Source organism: Salvelinus fontinalis, chromosome 17 (genome assembly GCF_029448725.1).
Source record: "Salvelinus fontinalis isolate EN_2023a chromosome 17, ASM2944872v1, whole genome shotgun sequence".
NCBI lineage: Eukaryota > Metazoa > Chordata > Actinopteri > Salmoniformes > Salmonidae > Salvelinus > Salvelinus fontinalis.
In genome coordinates this window covers 40,931,965-40,952,309 of record NC_074681.1, presented here as the reverse complement: position 1 = coordinate 40,952,309, position 20,345 = coordinate 40,931,965, and the positions used below count along the sequence as shown (strand labels likewise).

The 20,345-nt window shown below is 42.9% G+C and overlaps 1 protein-coding gene across 1 annotated transcript in view; it reads right to left on the bottom strand.

Annotated features, from left to right (window-relative positions):
• LOC129813524 (potassium channel subfamily T member 2-like) overlaps nucleotides 1-20,049 on the bottom strand; it is a 65,667-nt gene extending 45,618 nt beyond the window's left edge. Inside the window, exons 1-9 of the mRNA XM_055865813.1 lie at nucleotides 19,525-20,049; nucleotides 19,235-19,314; nucleotides 18,917-19,016; nucleotides 15,505-15,549; nucleotides 14,848-14,896; nucleotides 14,607-14,666; nucleotides 14,158-14,232; nucleotides 13,607-13,690; nucleotides 13,271-13,365 (exon numbers count right to left, since the gene is read on the bottom strand). Coding sequence (XP_055721788.1) covers nucleotides 13,271-13,365; nucleotides 13,607-13,690; nucleotides 14,158-14,232; nucleotides 14,607-14,666; nucleotides 14,848-14,896; nucleotides 15,505-15,549; nucleotides 18,917-19,016; nucleotides 19,235-19,314; nucleotides 19,525-19,619 — 683 coding nt within the window. The 5' untranslated portion in view covers nucleotides 19,620-20,049. The remainder of the gene's footprint in view (nucleotides 1-13,270; nucleotides 13,366-13,606; nucleotides 13,691-14,157; nucleotides 14,233-14,606; nucleotides 14,667-14,847; nucleotides 14,897-15,504; nucleotides 15,550-18,916; nucleotides 19,017-19,234; nucleotides 19,315-19,524) is intronic.
• Nucleotides 20,050-20,345: the final 296 nt, after the last annotated feature.

Sequence of the window (20,345 nt, the reverse complement as noted above, 5' to 3'; positions counted from 1 at the left end):
AGACAAGGGTGTGTACGCACGTGCTTGTGTGACCATCATCATGAGTATCACTTTATGACCATAGAGGGACAGCGGAAAAAAACACTACGTTCGCACACACACACACACACACACACACACACACACACACACACACACACACACACACACACACACACACACACACACACACACACACACACACACACACACACACACACACACACACACACACACACACACACACACACACACACACACACACACACACACACACACACACACACACACACACACATTATGGGCAGGGCAGCAAAAGGCAGAACTGAGATCAATTAGCGGCCATTACCCCAAGGCCATTACCTACTCATTCCAGGGATTTTCTTTATTTTACTACTTTCTACATTGAAGAATAATAGTGAAGACATCAAAACTATGAAATAACACATACAGTAACCTAAAAAGTGTTGAACAAATCAACATATATTTTTAGATTCTTCAAAGTAGCCACCCTTTGCCTTGATGACAACTTTGCACACTCTTGGCATTCTCTCACCCAGCTTCACCTGGAATGATTTTCCAATAGTCTTGAAGGAGTTCCCACGTATGCTGAGCACTTGTTGGCTGCTTTTCCTTCACTCTGCGGTCCAACTCCTCCCAAACCATCTCAATTAGGTTGAGGTCGAGTGATTATGGAGGCCAGGTCATCTGATTCAGCACTCTATCACTCTCCTTGGTGAAATAGCCCTTACACAGTCTGGAGGTGATAGTCCCACTAAGCACAAACCAGATGGTATGGCATATCACTGCACAACGCTGTGGTAGCCATGCTGGTTAAGTGTGCATTGAATTCTAAATAAATCAGCGACAGTGTCACCAGTAATGCACCCCCACACCATCACACCACCTCCTCCATGCTTCACGGTGGGAACCACACATGCAGAGAACATCCGTTCACCTACTCTGCATCTCACAAGGACAAAGTGGTTGGAACTAAAAATCTAAAATTTGGACTCATCAGACCAAAGGACAGATTTCCACCAGTCTAATGTCCTTTGCTTATGTTTCTTGGCCCAAGCAAGTCTCTTATTATTGGTGTCCTTTAGTAGTGGTTTCTTTGCAGCATTTCGACCATGAAGGCCAGATCCACACAGACTCCTTTGAACAGTTGATGTTGAAATGTGTCTGTTACTTGAACTCTGTGATGTATTTATTTGGGCTGCAATCTGAGGTGCAGTTAACTCTAATGAACTTTTTTTTATTTAGCTAGGCAAGTCAGTTAAGAACAAATTCTTATTTACAATTACAGCCTAGGAACAGGGGGTTAACTGCCTTGTTCAGGGGCAGAACGACAGATATTTACCTTGTCACCTTGGGGATTCAATCCATCAACCTTTCGGTTACTGGCCCAACGCTCTAACCACTAGGCTACCTGCCTCCCCTTATCCTCTGCAGCAGAGGTAACTCTGGGTCTTCCTTTCCTGTGGCGGTCCTCATGAGAGCCAGATTCATCATAGCCCTTGATGGTTTTTGCGACTGCACTTGATGAAACTTGAAATTTTCCGAATTGACTGACCTTCACGTCCTAAAGTAATGATGGACTGTCGTTTCTCTTAGATTATTTGAGCTGTTCTTGCATTAATATGGACTTGGTCTTTTACCAAACAGGGCTATAATCTGTATACCTGCCCTACCATGTCACAGCATAACTGATTTCTTCAAACGCATTAAAAATGAAAGAAATTCCTCAAATTAACTTTAACATGGCACACCTGTTAATTGAAATGCATTCCAGGTGACTACCTCAGGATGCTGGTTGAGAGAACGCCATGAGTGTGAAAAGTTGTCATCAAGGCAAAGCGTGGCTCCTTTGAAGAATCTCAAGTATAACATATATTTTGATTTGTTTAACACTTTTTTGGTTACTACATGATATCATAGATGTTATTTCATAATTTTGATCCCTTCACTATTATTCTACAATGTAGACAATAGTAAAAATAAAGAAAAAACATTCAATGAGTAGGTGTTGTATACTGTATAGGTACTGTATATTTAATAGATTTGAAATACATTCCAAAATATATTATGGAATATGGCATTCGGAAAGTATTCATACCCCTTGACTTTTCCCACATGTTGTTACGTTACAGACTTATTTTAAAATTGATTATAATGTTTTTTACTTCTCATCAAACTACACACAATACCCCAGAATGACAAAGTGAAAACAGGTTTTCAGACATTTTTGCAAAGGTATTACAAATAAAAAAACAAAAATACCTTATTTACATAAGTATTCAGACCCTTTGCAATGAGACTCGAAATTGAGCCAGGTGAATCCTGTTTCCATTGAGAAATCATCCTTGAGATGTTTCTACAACATGATAAGAGTCCACCTGTGGTAAATTCAATTGATTGGACATGATTTGGAAAGGCACACAGCTGTCTATATAAGGTACCACAGTTGACAGTTGTGGTAGAAACAGTATGTACAGTTGAAGTCGGAAGTTTACCTTAGCCAAATACATTTAAACTCAGTTTTTCACAATTACTGACATTTTATCATAATAAAAATTCCCTGTTTTAGGTCAGTTAGGATCCCCACTTTATTTTAAGAATGTGAAATGTCAGAATAATAGAAGAATGATTTATTTCAGCTTTTGTTTCTTTCATCACATTCCCAGTGGGTCAGAAGTTTACATACACTCAATTAGTATTTGGAAGCATTGCCTTTAAATTGTTTAACTTGGGTCTGTCACGACTTCCACCGAAGTCGGTCCCTCTCCTTGTTTGGGCGGTGTTCGGCGGTCGACGTCACCAACCTTCTAGCCATCACTGATCCATTTTTTATTTTCCATTGGTTTTGTCTTGTCTTGTCTTCCATCACACCTGGTTCCAATCCCATCAATTACATGTTGTGTATTTAACCCTCTGTTTCCCCTCATGTCCTTGTCGGGGATTGTTTGTTGTATGTATTGGTGTATGTTGTATGTTCTGGTGTGCGACGGGTTTTGCACCCTCTTATTTTATTTTGTATATTTTGGTTTCTGGAGTTTTTGGAATATTTATTAAACGGCTCCGTTTATACCAAGTTCACTCTCCTGCGCCTGACTTCCCTGCCACCAGCCGCACCCATTACAGAATCACTGACCGTAACTATGGAGTCAGCAGGAGAAGGTGCCCCGGCCATTGAGGTGGAGGAGCGCATCCAGGAGCATGCGGTTATGCTTCACCATCTTGGCACCGCCATGGATCGCGTTGTCCAGACAATGGACGGCTGGGAGAGACAGGGAGTTCTTGCAGCGCCTCCACCAGCACAACCGGGGTCTCTCCTGCGCGCCCCTTTCCCGCCTGAACCCAGTGGGATCCGTCTCTCCTTGCCCCAAGAGTACGACGGGAGGGCTACGAACTGCCAGGGGTTCTTATTACAATTAGACATCTATCTGGCCACCGTCCACCCGGCTCCATCGGGCCGTGAGAGGGTGTCCGTCCTCGTCTCGTGTCTCACCGGGACAGCCCTGGAGTGGGCCAACGCCGTGCGGAGAGAGGGAGATGCGGCGTTGGACCCGTTTGAGGAGTTCACCCGCCGTTTCCGGGCAGTCTTCGATCTCCCGCCCGAGGGTAGAGCGGTGGGTGATCGCCTCTACCATCTGAGGCAGGAGACGAGGAGCGCCCAGGAGTTCACCCTGGAGTTTAGGACCCTGGCTGCCGGCGCGGGATGGAACAGGGCCCTGATCGACCATTACCGCTGCAGTCTGAGCGAGGACGTCCGTTGGGAGCTGGCCTGCAGAGACACCACCCTCCCGTTTGACCAGCTGTTGGACCTGTCCATCCGGCTGAACAACCTGCTGGCTACTCGCGGATGTTCAGATCGGGGTCTGGTGGTTCCATCCTCCCGCAACCCCTCTCAGATACCCATGGAGCTGGGAGGGGCGGTGCGCAGGGAGACCGGAGGAGGTTCCTGCTCGTGCACCATCTGTGGCCGCAGAGGTCACACTGCCAGTCGGTGCTGGGTTGGTTCCTCTGGGAATCGAGGCAGCAGGCAGGGTGCTCTGGTGTCACCCCAGATGAGCCGGCACCAATCTCACCCAGAGCCCTCTGTTGCACCTATGTTTGTGTTTGTCACCTTCCCTGAGTTTCCCCGCATTCCCAGCATAAGCCGCTCCTCGATTCAGGCACGGCTGGGAATGCCCTTCCCCGTTCACGCCTTAGATAGTCGACATTAGGGTCAGGGTTGATTAGGGAGATCACCGCGCCTTTGGGCATGGTGACGCATGGGGGTCATACGGAGAGAATTAGTCTCTTCCTTATTGACTCTCCTGCGTTTCCCGTGGTGCTGGGCCTACCCTGGTTAGCTTGTCATAACCCCACTGTTTCTTGGCCACAGAGGGCTCTCACGGGGTGGTCGCGAGAGTGCTCAGGTAGGTGTTTAGGGGTTTCCGTTGGTGCTACTACGGTGGAGATTCCAGACCAGGTCTCCACCGTGCGCATTCCCCCTGAATATGCCAATTTGGCTATCGCCTTCTCCAAAAAGAAGGCGACTCAATTACCACCTCATCGACGGGGCAATTGTGCGATAGAACTCCTGGTAGAGGCTGCACTTCCCAGGAGTCACGTGTATCCCCTCTCACAGGTGGAGACGGTGGCTATGGAAACATATGTCTCCGAATCCCTGCGTCAGGGGTACATTCTGTCCTCCACTTCACCCGCCTCATCAAGCTTATTTTTTTGTGAAGAAGAAGGAGGGAGGTCTGCGCCCGTGCATTGACTATCGGGGTCTGAATCAGATCACTGTGAGGTATAGTTACCCCCTACCGCTCATAGCCACAGCGATAGAGTCAATGCACGGGGCGCGCTTCTTCACCAAACTAGATCTCAGGAGCGCTTACAACCTGGTGCATATCCGAGAGGGAGACGAGTAGAAGACGGCTTTCAGTACCACCTCTGAGCACTATGAGTACCTCGTCATGCCGTACGGGTTGATGAATGCGCCATCAGTCTTCCAAGTCTTTGTAGACAAGATTTTCAGGGACCTGCACGGGCAGGGTGTAATGGTGTATATTGATGACATTTTGATATACTCCGTTACACACGCTGTGCATGTGACCCTGGTGCGCAGAGTGCTTGGTCGACTGTTGGAGCATGACCTGTACATAAAGGCTGAGAAATGCCTGTTCTTCCAACAGTCCGTCTCCTTCCTAGGGTATCTCATTTCCACTTCAGGGGTGGAGATGGAGAGTGACCGCATTGCAGCCGTGCGTAATTGGCCGACTCCCACCACGGTAAAGGAGGTGCAGCGGTTCTTAGGGTTTGCCAACTACTACCGGAGGTTTATCTGGGGTTTTGGTCAGGTAGCGGCTCCCATTACCTCACTGCTGAAGGGGGGCCCTGTGCGCTTGCAGTGGTCAGCTGTGGCGGACAGGGCTTTTAGTCACCTGAGGGCTCTGTTTACCTCAGTTCCCGTGTTGGCCCATCCGGATCCCTCTTTGGCGTTCATAGTGTAGGTGGACGCGCCCGAGGCTGGGATAAGAGCTGTGCTCTCTCAGCGCTCGGGTACGCCACCGAAGCTCCGCCCCTGTGCCTTCTTCTCGAAGAAGCTCAGCCCGGCGGAGCGAAACTATGACGTGGGGGACCAGGAGCGGTTGGCTGTCGTCAAGGCCTTGAAGGCGTGGAGACATTGGCTTGAGGGGGCTAGACACCCTTTTCTCATCTGGACTGACCACCACAATCTGGAGTACATCTGGGTGGCGAGGAGACTGATCCATCGCCAGGCAAGGTGGGCCATGTTTTTCACCAGTTTTGTGTTCACCCTTTCCTACAGACCAGGCTCCCAGAACGTTAAGGCAGATGCATTGTCCCGGCTGTATGACACAGAGGACTGGCACATGGATCCCTCTACCATACTCCCCGCCTCTTGCCTGGTGGCGCAGGTAGTGTGGGAGCTGGACGCGGACATTGAGCAGGCGTTACGTGCAGAGCCCGCTCCCCTTCAGTGTCCAGCTGGGCGTCTGTACATTCCGTCTGCTGTCCGTGACCGGCTGATCTATTGGACCCACACGTCACCCTCCTCTGGTCATCCTGGGATCGGTCGGGCGGTGCGCTGTCTTAGTGGGAAGTACTGGTGGCCCAGTTTGGCTAAGGATGTGAGGGTTTATGTTTCCTCCTGCTCGGTGTGCACCCAGTGTAAGGCTCCTAGGCACCTGCCCAGAGGGAAGATACAACCCTTACCCGTTCCACAGCGGCCGTGGTCGCACCTGTCGGTAGATTTCCTGACCGATCTTCCTCCTTCACAGGGTAACACCACGATCCTGGTCGTTGTGGATCGTTTCTCTAAGTCCTGTCGTCTCCTCCCTTTGCCCGGTCTCCCTACGGCCCTACAGACTGCGGAGGCTCTGTTTAAACACGTCTTCTGGCACGGGGTGCCTGAGAATATAGTGTCTGATCAGGGCCCACAGTTCACATCGAGGGTCTGGAGGGCGTTCATGGAACGTCTGGGGGTCTCGGTCAGCCTTACCTCAGGTTTTCACCCCAAGAGTAATGGGCAGGTGGAGAGAGTTAACCAGGATGTGGTTAAGTTTCTGAGGTCTTATTGCCAGGACCGGCCGGGGGAGTGGGCAGCGTTCGTGCCCTGGGCAGAGATGGCCCAGAACTCACTCCGCCACTCATCCACTACACTTTCTCTCTTCCAGTGTGTATTGGGGTATCAGCTGGTTCTGGCTCCTTGGCATCAGAGTCAGACCGAGGCTCCTGTGGTGGACAACTGGTACCGGCGAGCGGAGGAAACATGGGATGCCGCCCATGTCCACTTTTAGCGCCCCGTACTGTGCCAGAAAGTTTGGCGCAGACCGTCATCGCAGTGAGGCCTCGGTGTTCGCACCGGGGGACCGGGTCTGGCTCTCAACCCGAAACCTGCCCCTCTGCCTGCCCTGTCGGAAGCTGGGTCCGCGGTTTGTGGGGCCATTTAAAGTCCTGAGGAGAGTGAACAAGGTTTGTTACAGGTTACAGCTTCCCCCCGATTACCGCATAAACCCCTCGTTCCATGTGTCTCTCCTCAGGCCGGTGGTGGCTGGCCCGCTCCAGGAGTCTAAGGTGCGGGAGGTTCAGTACCGAAGTCGGTCTCTCTCCTTGTTCGGGGGGTGTTCGTCGGTCGACGTCACCAACCTTCTAGCCATCACTGATCCATTTTTCATTTTCCATTGGTTTTGTCTTGTCTTCCATTACACCTGGTTCTAATCCCATCAATTACATGTTGTGTATTTAACCCTCTGTTTCCCCTCATGTCCTTGTCGGTGATTGTTTGTTGTATGTATTGGTGTATGTTGTATGTTCTGGTGTGCAACGGGTTTTGCACCCTCTTATTTTATTTTGTATATTTTGGTTTCCGGAGTTTTTTAAATATTTATTAAACGGCTCCGTTTATACCAAGTTCACTCTCATGCGCCTGACTTCCCTGTCACCAGCAGGGTCAAACGTTTTGGGAAGCCTTCCACAAGCTTCCCACAATAAGTTGGGTGAATTTTGGCCCATTCCTCCTCACACACGCTTTTTCAGTTCTGCCCACAGATTTTCTATAAGATTGAGGTAAGGGCTTTGTGATGGCCACTCCAATACCTTGACTTTTTAAGCCATTTTGCCACAACTTTTGAAGTATGCTTGAGGGAACTCATTTGCGGCCAAGCTTTAACTTCCTGACTGATGTCTTGAGATGTAGCTTCAATATATCTACATCATTTTACTTCCTCATGAAGCCATCTATTTTGTGAAGTGCACCAGTCCCTCCTGCAGCAAAGCACCCCTACAACATGATGCTGACACCCCCGTGCTTCACAGTTGGGATGGTGTTCTTCGGCTTGCAAGCCTCCCACTTTTTCCTCCAAACATAACAATGGTCATTATAGCCAAACAGTTCTATTTCTGTTTCATCAGACCAGAGGACATTTCTACAAAAAGTATGATCTTTGTTCCCATGTGCAGTTGCAAACTGTAGTCTGGCCTTTTTATGGCGGTTTTGGAGCAGTGGCTTCTTCCTTGCTGAGTGGCCTTTCAGGTTATGTTGATACAGGACTCATTTTACTGTGGATATAGATACTTTTGTATCTGTTTCCTCCAGCATCTTCACAAGGGCCTTTGCTGCTGTTCTGGGATTGATTTTCACTTTTTGCACCAAAGTACGTGCATCTCTCAGAGACAGAACGCATCTCCTTCCTGAGCTGTATGACAGCTGCGTTGTCCCATGGTGTTTATACTTGAGTACGATTGTTTGTACAGATGAACGTGGTGCCTTCAGGCTTTTGGAAATTGCTCCCAAGGATGAACCAGACTTGTGGAGGTCTACAATTTTTTTTCTGAGGTCTTGGCTGATTTCTTTTGATTTTCCCATGATGTCAAGCAAAGAGAGTTTGAAGGCAGGCCTTGAAATACATCCACAGGTACACCTCCAATTGACAAAAAAGTATGTCAATTAGCCTATTAGAAGCTTCTAAAGCCATGACATCATTTTCTGGAATTTTCCAAGCTGTTTAAAGGCACAGTCAACTTAATGTATGTAAACTTCTGACCCACTGGAATTGTGGTACAGTGAATTATAAGTGAAATAATCTGTCTGTAAACAATTGTTGGAAAAATTACTTGTGTCATGCACAAAGTAGATGTCCTAACCGACTTGCCAAAACTATAGTTTGTTCACAAAAAAAATGTGGAGTGGTTGAGAAAGAGTTTTAACCTGTTTGGGCTGCAGGGGCAGTATTGAGTAGCCAGATAAAAGGTGCCCATTTCAAACAGCCTCGTACTCAATTCTTGCTGGTACAATATGCATATTATTATTACTATTGGATAGAAAACACTCTCTAGTTTCTAAAACCGTTTGAATTATATCTGTGAGTCAAACAGAACTCATTTGGCACAAACTTCCTGACCAGGAAGTGGAAAGTCTGAAATTGGGGCTCTGTTCTACTTCCTGCCTATAAATGGGCATGATACGTAAGAGTATACGTGCACTTCATAGACCTTCCCCTGGATGTCAAGAGGTGGTGAGAGAAGAAATTTAGTGTTTATCTTGGTCTGAAGTGGAATACAGTCTCTTTGTATGACGTGTCCGCCCATTTCCTGTTTTCTGGAGGCGCGAAAGGGGACTTGGATTTGCCTTCCGTTATAGGCGACTAATATCTCCGGCTTTGATTTTATTTGATACATGTGACCATATCATCGTAAAGTATGTTTTTTCAATATAGTTTCATCAGATTATTGAACATTTTTCCGAGTTTTGCCGTGTTCCGTTCTCTTCCGTTTGTTGACATGGAGAGATTTGAGCCACTTGGCTAGCGCGCTTGCTAAATCAAGAGGGAAAATTAACGTTCTAAATCCAAACAACGATGGTTCTTGACAAAGGACACCTTGTCCAACATTCTGATGGAAGATCACCAAAAGTAAGAAACATTTTATGATGCTATTTCATATATCTGTCGTGCATGTAAACTAGTCGTCGGCGCCCAACGTTTGGGTACTCAGCCATACCGAAGCTGGATGTCGTAATGAAGTTATTTTTTAGAATTCTAACACTGCGATTTCATTAAGAACTAATGGATCTATCATTTCCTATACAACATGTATTTTTTAGTTATGTTTATGAATAGCTATTTGGTCAGAATATGTGTGTCAGAAAACGTGTCAGAAAAATATCGTTGCTGTTTAGACGTTGTGGAAAAAGTAGCTAAGTTAGCACAATGTGTAACCACTGATTTCAGCTCTAAATATGCACATTTTCGAACAAAACATAAGTGTATGTATAACCTGATGTTATAGGACTGTCATCTGATAAAGAATATCAAGGTTAGTCAAAAATTATATATCCTTTGCTGGTTTGTTACGATCGCTAACTTTTACTGCTGGGAAATGGCTTGTCTTTCTGGCTATTGTGGTAAGCTAATATATTGTGTTTTCGCTGTAAAACACTTAACAAATCGGAAATATTGGCTGGAATCACAAGATGCCTGTCTTTCATTTGCTGCACACTATGTATTTTTCAGAAATGTTTTATGATGAGTAATTAGGTATTTGATGTTGGTGTCTGTAATTATTATGGCTGCTTTCGGTGCAATTTCTGATTGTAGCTGCAATGTAAACTATGATTTATACCTGAAATATGCACATTTTTCGAACAAAACATAGATTTATTGTATAACATGTCATAAGACTGTCATCTGATGAAGTTGTTTGTTGGTTAGTTTGGTTGGTTCTTGGTTAGTTAGGTTGGCTTTGTGCATGCTACCTGTGCTGTGAAAAATGCCTGTCCTTTTTTGTATTTGGTGGTGAGCTAACATAAATATACGTGCTGTTTTAGCTGTAAAACATTTTAAAAATCAGACATGTTGGCTGGATTCACAAGATGTGTACCTTTCATTTGCTGTATTGGACTTGTTAATGTGTGAAAGTTAAATATTTTAAAAAATATATCTTTTGAATTTCGCGCCCTGCACTTGAAGTGGCTGTTGTCATAAGTGTACCGGCACCGCCCTGCAGCCATTAATGACTCCAACCTAAGTCTATGTAAACTTCCGACTTCAACTGTATTTAACTGATCTATTTGATATTAATGTTTAACAATTCATATTTAACTATTAGTAAGAGATGTCTGTCCTACTAGTGTCTGTGTTTTCATGGGCTCCACTCTCGTTCCCTGCAGCTAATTTGGGCGTACAGTATGGTCACTGGAGATGGCTTGAGATTACAAATTAGTTAAAGACTGCATCACATAGACAAGAATTTGTTTTACTAGAGAAAGCTTAGGAGTAGAACAATCCCTCATTGTCTCAAAATCATCCTCGCGTCTGGGAAACTAAGCGAGGGTGGGGTTAAGACAACAACCCACATGCAGATAATGACAGAATGAACCCAGAGTGGCTAATGAGGCCCCTTGGTCTGCAAGAGGCGGGTTGAACCAACCATGATTGAGGATTGTTAATGTCCGCTATATTTAGTACTCTGCATTTGTATAAAGGTTATGTTACTCAGTCCAACACTCAAGGGTGTGGGGACGACCAGACTCATTATTGCAATAATGAATCACTATTAAATAAAGATGGTTGTTTGAAGAAATGACCAAGTCTCTCTCAATACTGAATTTCCATGACACAGTGCATGGACTCAAGGACATTCAAAGACTTATCCCGAAGCCACTCCAGCATTGTCTTGGCTGTGTTCTTAGGGTCATTGTCCTGTTGGACTTTTTCCATTTAAGAATGATGGAGGCCACTGTGTGCTTGGGGACCTTCAATGCTGCAGACATTTTTTGGTACCCTTCCCCAGATCTGTTCCTCGACACAGTCCTGTCTCAGAGATTCAAGGACAATTCCTTCGACGTCATGGCTTCGTTTTTGCTCTGACATGCACTGTCAACTGTGGGACCTTGCCTTTCCAAATCATGTCCAATCAGTTGAATTTACCACAGGTAGACTCCGCTCAAGTTGTAGAAACATCAAGGATGATCAATGGAAACAGAATGCACTTGAGCTCAATTTCGAGTCTCATAGCAAAGGGTCTGAATACTTATGTACATAAGGTATTTCTGTTAATTTTTTATAAATGTGCAAAAATGTCTGAAAACCTGTTTTCACTTCGTCATTGTGGGGTATTGTGTATAGATTGCCGAGGAATTGTTTTTTATTGAATCCATTTTAGAATAAGGCTGTAATGTAACAAAATGTGGAAAAAGTCAAGGGGTCTGAAAACTTTCCAAAGGTACTGTAAATACAAAATGCAAGCAGATAGAAAAACACGTCCATAAAAAACAGACACATTCATGACTAATAAAGTCCTCAGAATACATTTTAAGGCATTACATGCATTTGAGCAAAGACGCAAATGTGCTACATATGACTTTTTATACAGTTTTTTTCATATGGGATGACTTTATTTCACATTAGAAGATTAGAAGATTACTTCCCAAGCAAAGTCCAATTTGTTTGACATCTCAACTTTAGGTTGTAGCTCAGGTTAGATTACTTGTTGGTTATTACTGCGTTGTCGGAACTAGGAGCACAAGCATTTCGCTACACTCGCATTAACATCTGCTAACCATGTGTATGTGACAAATAAAATTTGATTTGATATTCTGAAAGCCATAGAGACAAACCAAAGATATTCCCATGTGCATCAGAGTCGAGTCGTCCGCGGGCATTTTACCACTTGTTTCTAGCCTAAAGCATAACAGATTCATGTTTTAGGTATTAACAATTGCAAATTGTAAAAAATAAAATAAAAATAACCCTCAAATCAAGGAAGGTCCCACGCCCCTACACAAAATGTTGCCCCTAGATTGGGGACCCCTACCTTAGATAACATAGCTAATCCTTGTCCTTGCATTTCACTTCCATCTGGTCATTCGACTGTCTACTGACTACCTGTCTATTGACCAATAACAAACCAATTCAGTATTGTGACATCAGTCTATTACCATCACGAAAAGCAACGGCAACGTCGTGCTAACATTATACCTTAAAAATAAAATAAACCATGATCCCACTGGGCACACACTAGTTCAGTCAATGTTTTTTTTAACGTAATTTCAACAAAATTACGTTGAACCAATGTGGATAGACGTTGAATTGACATCTGTGCCCAGTGGGATATTTAATGTTCTAGGCAATGTGAATAAACACAGTGAAATACTATCTGTTGAGTGCAGGGTTGGTTCTTTGGAATATTTGCCTTCAACTTTCCTTAAAAATACATTTTACAGGATCTCGTAGTAATTGCTGCCACTACCTTGCTTTTGTGGCATCGCACACATTACATTAATGGTCTTGTGGCAGTCAACAGGAAGCCAGATATTGAGGGAATTGTTCCGAGGTAATTGACATTGTAATGCCATTTACACAGAGTGCACTGGAGAAAATAGGTCCCAGAGCTGTACAGTTGGTAACCCAGAAATATGATGTCAGACGTGGTGCATTAGTGGCAAATGACTGTAAGTGCTTGAAGCTCTGAGGTGGAAAACCACAGATAATGGCCAGCAATTCAATCTGGGCTGACCCCGTAAAATCCTATTGGATGTGGGAGAGGGAGAGATGGTCCAAAGCAGGGTGCTTTGCCTCCTCCATCCACTTATTGAGTTAGCAATTTAGCATGTCCTCTCAGTCTAAGTGCTAACATCTTTTTTGTTGTTGTTTATCGTCATTTCTGAAACGAATTGTTTGCTTAATTTAAAATTGGTTTTCGAAGTGCCCATGTTTGGGATGCAGACTGCAATCTACCAGTGCACACACATTCAAGCAGGCACCCACACACTCACCAAGTGAATATGAGGCAGAAGAGGGTGGAGATGAGGATGAGCACCTGGTTGAAGATGGCAGACTGTGTTCGCTGTATGGCTCGATGCAGGTCATTCTAGGGGGGGGTTATGGATGGTAAACCTCTTACCTCTATTTTTGCAAAGGATTTTTTTTCATATATTTCATTGCTAAATAAGGTAGGTACACATAGTTGAGATGGGGAGACAGAACGGAGGGATAGAGCAGTGGCAGGGATCGAACCACTGCCTCCAGATGTAATGTGTGGTCCAGAGGCAGTAGCACTATCACGACATGCTGATTCAGCCGTATCTGAGTTGAGGCATGTTAACACTCACAATCATATTCTCCAAGGCATGCTTGGCCAACCAGCAGTTCAGGAACACTGGGATGAAAAGGTTCCGCAGAGGGAGCCACATGATCTGAAAGAGCACAGAGATCGTTATAGGCTATCCCATCTATAGAAGCCCAAAACATTCCTGACAATGTTGCCAGATACAAAGAGATAGGTTATCACAATGTTTCAGCAATGTAGCTGTGTTAGCTGGGGAGACTCTGGTCATGATTCTCTCGGGGACAAAACATACTACTAGGAGTTTGTAGGCACGTACAGTATATGATGTGACTTAAAGCATCTTAAAATCCCAGTTAAAACCACATACAATTTAGAATTCAACCGTGTTCATCATTAGCTGTGACTATGGGAGGAGACCATAATAGCCCTGCCATAGCATTTTGTTTTGCTAGAGTCCAGGGTCCATATTCACATCTCAGATTGGGAGTGCTGATCTAGGATCAGTCCCCCCCCCCCCCCCCCCCCCCCCCCTCTTAATTATTATTTAAATGGAAAATCTGATCCTAGGCCCTGTTCGAGTGTGTTAACTCTTACGGTGAGCAGGAAAGGCACTGTGTTCACCATCTCCAGGATAAACGTCAACCGAATTATCTGCTCCCAAATGTTGCCCTGAGGACAAAGTAGAGAGCAGTCATGTTTCTTCCTTTGTATCTCTTTTATCCCTTTTGGGGTTTATCTTCTGCTTCCTTTTGGGGCAGCAGGTAGCCTAATGGTTAGAGTGTTGGGCCAGTAACCAAAAGGTTGCTGGATCGAATCCCCGAGCTGACATCTGTTGTTCTGCCCCCAGTAGGCTGTCATTGTAAATAATAATTTCTTCTTAACTGTCTTGCCTAGTTAAATAAAGGATACATTTAAAAAAAAACACAGTTAATCTGTTTCACAATCTATTGACTTTGTACATAGATATACATACTGTAGAGTAGACATTACAATGAATGTTTCCTAAGACTGAGTGACATCCTATGGAGTGGGATGGTACTTACCTTGTAACTCAGGTAAGTCAATAGAATAGTTTCAAAAAGACAGATAACTGCCACAGACACCTGTTGAAGAAATAGAAGCAAGCACCTTGTTTTCATCGAGTCTCATAAAAAATGATTGGGAAGCAGGTTAACTGAGAAAATAAACAAACAGTAGTCATTTTATAGTGCCCATGTATACAGGAGTTAGCAAACAACTACATTTGAATAAATTCTGAAGAAAATTTGTTGGCAGAAATTTCACCTGTAACGGCCATATTAGAAGACTTCGTTCGACCCACATTATGGGAGACCTGGTGGGGGAGGGGGGGGGGGGGGGAAGCTGTGTGTTAGTTTACAACTGGAGATAGAGATGAAGAGAGATACTTGAATCATGTCCAGAGAATGACTAGCCATCAGTGGTGTGCAGAGAATAACTAACTGGTTGTGCTTGATGTTGGATTAAAGAGTCCCTGAAAACAATACATTGTCCAGGAGTTTTCCCAAACTTAGGACAATGTTTCTGTTCAGGAAGGTACCCTAGTATGAGAGTGGATTTAGGGACACTGGTGTAGGGTTGAGACATGAAACCACTACAAACATCTGACAAGGCTTCAGAAAAGGCAAACAGCTTAAAGCAATGGATGGCTGTCCTGTTGCTTGCAGTCATCGTGGTGTGTTATAGCAACCAACTGCTGGGCTCCGGTGGCTGTTTGTGCAAATTCAACATCTAGAATTGTTGGGAAATAACTGGAAAATGGCGGCCAATATTTGGGTCAGAACACATTGTTCTGCTGTTTCCTCTCTAAGTGAGTGTGTCTCGATGCATTGTTACCGGGTAATATTGATATTATTAGGTCTGGTTACGCTTCTCTTTTATTTAACACTCTATTAGATAAGAGTAGATAGCGTAAACACTCACCAGTCAATCTTTAAAAAGATGTATGTTTGATTGGGGCATCCCCAGCTGTAGAGAGAAAACAATATGTCAAAATATTTAACATGCACTATGCACAATAGTATTGAAGAAAATGAAATTCTACAGTCATTTCAAAACAAGGACAACAGCAAGGAAACTGACTGTACCCATCTCATCATTTTATCAAAACTGAGGATGATGTATTGTAAAAGCATTTAGATTTACAAAGCTTACATAAATTAACCCAATTGAAGCTATGCTGACAAATGTAATAGCTCAGATCGAAAAGCGACTCAGATGTAGATTGCAATGCTTTCTGTCCACCAGCATTATAAAGTCCACCCACACAGACATGGCCAGAGAGGAAGAGGCGAAGCAAGAGGGTTTACTCAAAATCTTAAAATCTATCAACGTTTAAGCAGATCATTAATTATTAAGACAGTTTTTACCTGGGGGACAACAACTGTCGAATTTAGACAATATACAAATGTATTGCTATTTTGATACATGAGACTTATTTGATCTAATAGAAGTTTCTTAATGCTTAAGTTGTTACGAGTGTACTGATACAGTGCTTTTGGAAAGTATTCAGACCCCTTCCCCACGTTTTGTTACGTAAACAACCTTGTTCTAAAATGGATTAAATTATATTTTTTCTTAATCAATCTACACACAATACCCCATAATGACGAAGTGAAAACAGGTTTAGACATTTTTGCAGATGTATTAAAAAAACAAAAAACTGAAACATTTTTGTTGTAGTCCCAGACATGAATCAGGTAATTTTGTCTGGGACTACAACCAAAAAATGTTTCAGTTTTTTTTTTTTTTTATGTTGTTTTGACTGGAGTTGTTAAACACTGAGCTAGCGTCACGTTCCTGACCTGTTTTCTGTTGTTTGGTATGTGTTTCATTGGTCAGGGCGTGAGTTTGGGTGGGTAGTCTATGTTATGTGTTTTCTATGTTGAGTTAATGGGTTGCCTGGTATGGCTCTCAATTAGAGGCAGGTGTTTGGCGTTTCCTCTGATTGAGAGTCATATTAAGGTAGGTTGTTCTCACTGTTTGTTTGTGGGTGATTGTCGCTGTGTCTGTGTTTATTGCACCACACGGTACTGTCTCGTCTCGTTCGTTCTTTCCTGTTCATGCGTGCTTTGTTATATGTAGTTTGCATGTTCAGGTCAGTCTACGTTGTTTGTTTGTTATTTTGTAAATATTCAAGTATAGTTCGTGTCAGTGTTCGTCGTGTCTAATAAATTCATTATGGATTCAACACCCGCTGCGCCTTGGTCCGTTCATACACCACCAGACGAACGTTACAGCTAGAGTCTAGAAAGAATGATAGACAGTGAATTGAATGATTCCGTACATGTTCAGTGCATTCACTTCCTCTGTTTCCAGGCATAGAAATGAAAGTATTAGAATCATTGTCGTTAGCTAGGTTTCCTTCCAATTGGCGACAGATTTTCATGTGAATATTAATCAAATCTGCATAAAACAATACGGACATTTTCCCACCAGAGAAGTGTTTCCATAAAACTGACTTATTGCGGATAAAAGGCTGTGCATGATGACATAGTGCACATAAAAATAACTGTGGTTAAATTCCCATGTACCGAATAAAAAGTGCAAGTTAAATGGGTTTCCATAGAATCTTCAACTCTACTGATCCCATTGGTCACAAACTGGTTGAATCAACGTTGGTTCAACATCATTTGTCAGTATATTGTGGTGTGGAATCTAAGTGGAGAATACATTGGATTTGAAAAAAAGTTTGCAATGTAAAATGTTGTTTTGAGGGTGACATTTCAGCCACAGGATTACGTCATCATGGTAACCAAATTTCAACATAGACAAACTTTTTATGAAATATGTTGAATTTGTACCTTTAAAACAATGTCTGATCTTCAACATTATATCCACTATCAGGAAGAAAAAAAAACCCGAACAGAACGTCCTACTGGAGAGTTGATCTATCTACACCTACCCTTTGGTCTCCTATCCAGGGTTTTAACCAAGTTTAGCCCTTCTTAGCTATGTATGATATTTGTCACTGACTATTACCGATGAGCTACTGTGAGAATCATTGTTGAGAGATCACAATGTAAAAACTAAATAGATTCCCCATTGCTATTGAAATAATTCCAAAGGGTAGATTTAAGAGCAAATGAAATGTAACTATACTTTATCACTCATAAATCAATGATGCTATTTCGGCCAATATAGCATTTGCAAAGTCATCAACAGCTATTGTTTAATTTCAACCCAGAATTCATCAGAAAATATACAATACAATAGGCCTTGGGTTTCCAGCATGAATCCAGCATATCAATTATTAATTTGTAGAAAATATTGAATTAAAGCCAGACTAAGTCAGTGGCACAGATGGAACTATCCAAGCAGAATATAAATCCCCTTTAAAATGTTTATATTTGGTTGCATTGACAACCAAACACAATTCAATATCTCTTTTGAAATACAATAAATAGCCTATTAACTTGGCAACAAGTTAACAAATGATATGCTGAATTCCCCACTTAAACTCAAAAAATAAAAGTTAAAGAACGGGATTAAGCCAGTGGCTCAGATGGAACTATTCAAGGTGTAGATACAATTCCTTTAAATGTTGATATTTGGTTGCGTTGCCAACTGAACACAATTCAATATTACCCCTGTAATACAGCAAAGCAAAGGTTATCTTACAAACTAATGTAACATTTAACCTTAAAATGTGTAACACATACATGGCCACTGAGGTTACTGTAACTATTAATGATTTTTTATGTAATCATGTTCAAGATAGCATGCATAGGTTGTCACAGGTCTGTGGAGATTTCCACAATTGCTATAATAATCTGAGCAGAACCTTGAACGGCATTGATCACTTGCACCATGTACTTTAATGTAATCTCAACTGCAATCCGGGTCATTTGGTTGTGCTATTCAATGATGCACAGTGATACACGTTATTCAGTTGTATAAATAAACAACATATCTGACATTGTACTGTATTTGAACTTGGCATAATTAATTATACCGACACAAAAAGATCCCGCCATGTCGAATGAACTAACTGTCTGTCGACATTATAAAGGTGAACCAGCATTTTCTGTTTCCATCAGACCGATTGTGAATTTTTTCATGCAACAGGTAATTCATCCGCATGAAATGGCTGGATGGAAACCTGGTTAGTAAGACATTTTCCATGGCATGGTTTTGGTACTGTTTATGGCTAATAGTTTCCACATTCTCTACTAATTATCCCTTGTTTCTTCTCTGAGAATTACTATGCCTTGAGGGCCATCTTTAGAGGCTGTTGTCAAATTGTAGTCATAAAAATGCAACATTTCTTTGACAATTCAGTGAATACCAGGTGGTATCTACATGTACCTACGAGACATTCAATTACTATCCTTACCAGCCATGTCCTTTGGATGGGTCATCTGTCAATACGCGACACATGTATAAGACACAGCTCAGGAGCTTTAGGGAGAAGTCAAACACTTGTATTTTTAGGCCTAGGAGACAAAGACAGAGATGTTATAATGTCACACCTAGGGTCAGTACTTCCTCACCATGTGACCTGACCAGGAACTGGGCCCCTTTGCTATAACTGGTTCAACAGTTTGCTATTTGTTACTGATGCAACGGGTGTATTTTTACTATGTCTTTAAAATAAAGTACAAATAAGATTTATTAGAGTTAAAGAGTTTTACAGTTAAAAAACATGACTTACTTGATCTTTGGTTTTTGATGAAGAACAGTTTAAGTGTCTCTTTGAAAGTACTTTCATTGGCATAAAATTCGACTTGCACCCTTAAATAAAGAGAAATATAAATAGTTTCTATACATAAAATGAAAAATGTCATATTTACTAAGCATTTTCACATGGGTAAGGCTGGATATTAAACAAGTGCAAGGATTCCACAGGTGCAAACTCTTAAATAAATGTACAACAATGTTAAACCACATGGTAATTCTGTATTATTTAAATTGTAGCTAACACGTCAAACAAACTAAACGTACCTGTCGTCATTTAGTAAATTCTGGTCCCCGAGGAGTAAGTCCCTGAATCTATACCTCGGGGGAAGACGGGGTACTTCGCTCTCCAAATCAACCATAGTTCTCCTTAGCTGTAGCTACATCAGTTGAAACAAAAGCTCAATCCAGATCTCAAATGTACACTTTTATAACAATGTTTCAAAACAATTGTTGCACTCTGTCGTGCATCCTTCTTCCAAGCGCCCGAAAAAGACTGCATCCATCCCAAAAATATTGTTCCTTTATTTGGAAAACAATGAAGCAGCTATATAGGCAAATTATTCAAAATCGTCCCATTGTTGAGCATCCTTGAGTGGATGTGTGCGACTAGACACCCAAGAGCATCATTATGCTCTTGAGACGTTGTGCATGTGTCATCTCACTGCAAGCATCATCCAAAGCGCACATCGCAGTCATTGGAGTCGTCAGTTTATTGGTGATGATGATTAGGCTAATAATGATGATGTGAATATACACTATATATAAAAAAAGTATGTGGACACCCCTTCAAATTAGTAGATTTGGCTATTTCAGCCACACCCGTTGCTGACAGGTGTATAATCTCCATAGACAAACATTGGCAGTACAACGGCCTTACTGGAGAGCTCAAAAACTTTCAACGTGGCACCGTCATAGGATACCACTTTTCTAACAAGTGAGTTTGTCAAATTTCTGCCCTGCTAGAGCTGCCCGGTCAACTGTAAGAGCTGTTATTTTGAAGTGGAAACGTCCAGGAGCAATAACGGCTCAGCCCCGAAGTGGTAGGCCATACAAACACAGGACCGCCGAGAGCTGAAGCGCATAAA